This window comes from Crocuta crocuta, unplaced genomic scaffold (genome assembly GCF_008692635.1).
Source record: "Crocuta crocuta isolate KB4526 unplaced genomic scaffold, BGI_CrCroc_1.0 scaffold24, whole genome shotgun sequence".
NCBI lineage: Eukaryota > Metazoa > Chordata > Mammalia > Carnivora > Hyaenidae > Crocuta > Crocuta crocuta.
The window spans coordinates 15,580,952-15,586,951 of record NW_027530974.1 but is presented as its reverse complement, the minus strand read 5'-3'; the positions used below and the strand labels follow the sequence as shown (position 1 = coordinate 15,586,951).

At 43.1% G+C, this 6,000-nt stretch overlaps 1 protein-coding gene across 1 annotated transcript in view; it reads left to right on the top strand.

Annotated features, from left to right (window-relative positions):
• Window positions 1-3,729: 3,729 nt before the first annotated feature.
• Window positions 3,730-6,000, top strand: part of NUP153 (nucleoporin 153) — a 74,210-nt gene continuing 71,939 nt past the window's right edge. The window contains exons 1-2 of the mRNA XM_077769987.1: window positions 3,730-3,897; window positions 3,981-4,085. Of these exons, the coding sequence (XP_077626113.1) occupies window positions 3,730-3,897; window positions 3,981-4,085 (273 nt within the window). The remainder of the gene's footprint in view (window positions 3,898-3,980; window positions 4,086-6,000) is intronic.

The window sequence follows — 6,000 nt, the reverse complement described above, 5'->3', positions numbered from 1 at the left end:
CTACAAAATTGAGAGAGTGAGAGCAAGAGCATGGGTTTTGGAGTTAGGAGGAGGAGAAATCATTCACATACGGACTCTGCCATTATTCTGAAATCATTTTTAAAATTATTTTTTACCCCCTCAATGCCAAGTTTGCTTATTTGTAAAATGAGGATAATAGTTCCTCTAAGGACGGTTAGGATTACACGAGAATCTCTCTGTAACATTATCATAGGGATTTGTTCATGATACTCTTGAATGCTTTATCAGGAATAAATAAATGGGTTTGGGAAGTAATTAATGTGTTATGCAGTATAGAAAACAAATACATGCAAGCCGGGGAAGATTATATGAAGCAGCTTAGTTGTGTCCGTCAGTGTATTATTGCAATAAAATAGGAACAGTTGACATCGGTATGATTAGCTGTGGTTCGTACAAAGTGAGTGCTCTGTGTCTGCACTGTTCTGTGTGGTCAGGATATAGAAATGAGGGGAAACATTTTTTTGTCTTCATGGAGTTTGAAACCCACATAGGGAGGAGTGAGTTTGTCTTAAAATGCCCTCAATGAAACCACTCAAAACTTAAGACCACTTTGGCTCGCCTGGGTGGCTCAGTCGGTTAAGCATCCGACTTTGGCTCAGGTCATGATCTCACGGTTCGTGGGTTCGAGCCCCGCATCGGGCTCTGTGCTGACAGCTAGCTCAGAGCCTGGAGCCTGCTTCAGATTCTGTGTCTCCCTCTCTCTCTGACCCTCCCCTGCTCATGCTCTCTCTCAGAAATAAATAAAACATTAAAAAAAAAAAAACTTAAGACTTCTTCTCAGAGCCACTGCAATTTTGTCGAGGGCTACAGACTGATGGGAAGAGAAGTTAAAATAAGAAGGAAAAGGATGAATACAGAGGATAGCTAGTTCATAACACATCATTTATTAAGTGATACAGTCCAATTCTGTGAACTACAGAACCTTATTGGGTTTATAGGTATTCAATTCATCATCTATAGAAATTGATTAATTTTAAGTTCTAAATAACAATTATTCCCTTCCTCAAAAGCTGGTTGACTCCCCATATGGTTGGAATGATTTCAGGAATCCCTATTACTGTCTGTTCCATGTCATTTGATACTTTTTTCCAATTTATCTATAGTCTAATCTCTTATAGAAATGTTCAAGAATTATTTGTATGTTTGAATGCAGGCAGATTCTTTAAATAACTTTATTATAATCCATTCTATGACTAGTAATTCCTAACTGAAGAATGAGTCCTGGACCAAAAATGCATGAGGAACTCTAGGTTTGGTGATTTGTCTCTCCAAACTGAATTTCAACCCGGAAACAATGTTATTTTCAAATCCCAGACTGTGCACAAGAAGTTACTTCAACCCACAGGGAGGCTGATACTATTTCAGGGTAAAATTAGGCTGTAGGAAGTTTTGAATGTGAATTCTTCTTGCCTTTTATTTCTTCTCTGCTGTCAAGTCTGGTAACGTTTCCAATAACTCAGTAACACAAATGTGGGAATAATGTATTATTTTCCCCTTAAACACTGTTTTATGTCAAAGAAGTAACTGTAAAATGGGTTAAATGATGGAGATCAAGTCTATGGGGTGTGTGTGTGTGTGTGTGTGGATTTTTCCATACTTTCTTAAATCTTACCAATTTTCTATTCTAAAGTTTCATCTTAGCTTGGCCCCGCTCTCTGCATGTCCTTTTCAAAGCTTGGATATGAAGGCTGTCCCATGCACACATGAAATAACAAGCCTCTAAGAAAGGGATGATTTTTGAGTCCCAGCCTGCTCACTCTCCCTGTGCTGGAAATTCTGAGTCTGGGAGAGTGAAAAGGGAAAATGAGATATGACTACAGTTCAATCTTCTGTATATGCAGCCCAGTGAAAGATTCAGGTACAGACTTTCCCTGACTGAGCTTATTAGGGACTACTCGACTCTGCTTGTCAAATACCTAGTTAATAACTGTGAAAGAGAAACAATTGTATTTAAGAAGGATGAGGCGCTTCAGGGGAAGGAGCATGTATACCTGAAGAGTCTAGTGGGGAGTTAGTGGTAGAGCCTGGCATGGATGTAGGAGAACCAGGAAACAGAAGAGGAAGTAGATTAATTTTGTTTGTCATATTGGCAACTTTTTACAGTCTTGGTGATTATGGTCAGAGGTGCCACTGAGAGCCATTGGCTCTATAAACCAATGCCTGATACAGCCTGTTTCTTTAGGTGCTGAAAGGTACTACAAAATCCAAGGTACTGTAAGTTGGCTTTCACAATTTGACTTACATGATTTTTAAGAGTGACTTGAATTGTGCAGTTTCGTAATGGAAATGGTATGAACGTTCTAGAGTTAATTTGTATTTGATAGCTGGATATTACATGCTTTCTATAAGTAGTTATTATGAGCTATATATATTAATCCTTTCATTAGAACCATCAACCTGTTGAGGTAAATATTCATCTATTTGCAGATGAGGAAACTGAAGCTTAGAAAGAGGATCAGTAACTCCCCCAAAGCTACACAGCTAGTAAGTGATAGATTTGAAATTAAGTCTGACTCTAAAACTTACCACCTTTAAGATCAATTCTCTCAAGTGCAACACTAAATCTGTTTTGTTTTGTTTTGTTTGTTTGTTTTACAGCAGATTTCCCCCCCTACTCATTTGTTTTCTTGTCTCCACTCAGAAAGTTGGGTTATAGTTGTGGCTTTGGGTTCCTTGGGGCTGAGTGTCTTCAGACACGCCACCTGAATGCTCTGAACCCTGCCTGGTGGGCTGAATATGGGGGCTGGACCACATGACCAAAAAGCCCGTTCTTTCTTTTTCTTTCTCTTTCTCTTTTTCTTTCCTTCCTTCCTCCTCTCCTCTCCCCACCCTCCCCCTAGCCCTCTCCTTTTTTAAATGTTTATTTCTGTGTGTGAGAGAGAGAGAGCGCGAGTGAGCGCGAGCACAATTAGGGGAGGGGCAGAGGGAGGGAGACACAGAATCTGAAGCAGGTCCAGGCTCTGAGCAGACAGCACAGAGCCACATGGGGGATGCCAGGCTGGAACTCAAGAACTGCGAGACCGTGACCTCAGCCAAAGTGCGAGGCCTAACTCACTGGGCCACCCAGGCACCCCCAACAAGCTCTTTCTAACCATCAATTCCTATAATCTCTATTCTTTGTGGGTTCAGCCTTTGATCCTAGCTCATTTGCTCACTTTCCTAAATATAATGCGTTCTATTTAGAGCAATATATACTTTTATTACTGGTAACCTACCACTTACGTCTAATGTGAGCTGCCTGCTTATGGGTGATAATTGTAACCATTTATTGCAGTTCTTGTCTACCAGGACAGATACTACGTAGTCTACATATACGATCACAACAGCTCTATAAGGCGGATTTTATAGTTCCCATTTTAGGGAGGAAGAAGCCAAGGCTCAGAAAGTTTTGACTTCTGCAAGGTCAAGCTAGAGAGCGGTGGAGCCAGAATTCTAGTCCTTGTGTTTGACAGCAAAGCCCTTACGTGTTAATGGCACACTAATGAAACCGTATACATTTTAAAATTCTGCTGTAGGCTTAAAGATCAGGAACATTGTATTTTCGACCATTAAAAAAAAAATTTTTTTTAAATATGATCAGCTCCTGTCTCCGATTTTACTCTGTTGACTTTCTACCCGCTTCCCCAACCATGGGGAAGCAGAATGAAAAGAGGCGATTGTTTTTACGTTAAATGCCTCTGTCCAGGTGTAAATTTACAGCTCGGAGCAATGAAAAGGACGGAGCCCGCGGCTTTGTGCCTCTGCGGCGACCTGCGGCTCTGCTCCCGCGTCGTCCCGTCGCTCCTCCGCGGGACTACGCTTCCCGGCGTGCCGCGCGGCCGAGAGCGCGGGCTCGGCGGGCCCTCCCTTCCTCTTCGCCTATCATTCGGTCGCAGAGTGATGATGCAAACGCGTCGGGCGCCGACGAGTGACGGCGTTCTGGCTCGCGACCGCGGCGGCGGCCTTAGCAGCGGCAATAGGCGCNAGCCGGAGGAATAGGAGGGGGCGGTGGCGGCAAGATCCGGACGCGGCGTTGCCACCAGGGGCCAATTAAGCCTTACCAGCAGGGGCGACAGCAGCACCAGGTAGGGGACCCTGACGCGGCGGTGTGACGGCGGGTCGGGACCTGGCGGCGAGGGGCCCTGGTGCCCCACGTGGAGCGGACGCTGGGGCCTGAGGGAAGGCCTGGGCCCGGCGGCGGGCTCTCGGGCCGCCGGGGTGGCGACGGGAAGTGGGCTGCGCCAGGCCCGTCTCTTGCGGCGCACACGTGTGGTTCGGGCCGCCTCTGCGCGATCGTGGGGGCCGGGGGCTTCCCCAGACAGGCGCAGGGCGGGAACGGAGATCCCAGGCCCACGTTGCGCGCATTTCTTTCGGTTTTGGCGGGGATCGGGGGGTGTGAGGTTATTACTCACGTCCTCTCGAGGGAGAAAGGGAAAGATGTGGCTGGAGGCCCGTGCGCTGGNTTATTTTGGAGGCCAGAATTGGCTGTTACGTACAGTTGACCGGGACTCCAGTTCTGACCTCATGCACGAAATATTTTAATATTACGGGGCGTATTCTAGAAGTTTAGGTACTTTTGACACCCAGGAATGTTGGTGGTGGTCTTCTGATTAACCACCTTGTGCACTCAATAGGTGTTTGAAATTATGAAAAGGAGTTTATCCTAATTGTAAATGAGACATTTGATTTTGAGAAAATAGGACTTAAACCAAACTTGTTTATTATGGGAATGGAGTAGGAAAATGTTAAAAAAAAAAAAGTATTTTAATAAAAGTCATTTATAAAACTTGGCAGTGAGGCTAAGGTGCAGGTAAGTGTGTGTCTTAAGGTTGTTAAAAGTATGGCAAAAGGGTCTGATAACTTGTTGCATCCTGTTAAAGGTACAATTCCTAGATTGCTTTATTCTGGATGATGATGGTATTGAGTAATTTAACATGTTTGGTGATCATGTTAAATTGTATCATTAAAAAACAATTTAAAAGTAAAATTTGGGGGAAATATTTTAATAGTAAAAATTGTGGGTTATAGTATTAAGTAGCTAATGGTTAGAAGTCTTAACATTACTTTTACCTCCCACTAGGTTTCCCCCAGATGTATACAGAAAAAGCCAGTTTTTAGATTTCTTTGTGAGAAACAGAGGCACTTGCAGGCAAACTTAAGATTAGAATTCAGGTCACATGCCTGGCTATTTAACCTAATCTTTTGGTAGAATGGAAGTTAGACACAAATGCTTTCTGTTTCTCTTGAAGAATAAATGTCTTTGAGTGCTTAGATCGTCTTACAAGAAAGTTACTACATAAAAAATGAGATGTTTTAAGTACAAGTATTGGATGATCTGGACAGAGTTTAGAAAGGAGCTAATATATTCCAGGTGGCAGAAGTCACAATCACAGCTTATATTTAAATGGACTTAACATAAACTAATTTGGGGGACATGGTGCTTTAACAGCCTAATACCTATCATCCAGATTGTCTTAGAGCGGATATGATTTTAGGTCATGTAGTTTTGTTTTAGATTTTGATAATTTATCATTTCCCTGTATGTAAAGTAATGCCAGCTTTTTGCCCTACCCATTAAAATTTTTTTTTAATCTTTATGTATATTTGAGAGAGAGAGGAGGAGAGAGCATGCCAAAGCATGAGTGGGGGAGGGGCAGGGAGAGAAGGAGAAACAGAATCAGAAGCAGGCCCCAGGCTCTGAGGTGTCAACACAGAGCCTGATGCAGGGCTCTAACTCACAAGCTGGGAGATCATGACCTGAGCCGACGTCCGATGCTTAATCGACTGAGCCACCCAGGCTCCCCTTGCTCTAGCCATTTAATTGAAAAAGAAAATACATACTAGCGTTTGGATTGGGATTAAAGGTGTTTGGGGGTTTCTTGGTCAACACTGCAGGTGTTAGTTGATATTGGCAGAAACTACCAAAGAAAAGTATGCAGGAGTATACAAGAAATGCTCACTTAAAAAAATCTTAAAATAAAAACTGTCCTTAGTTCTTAC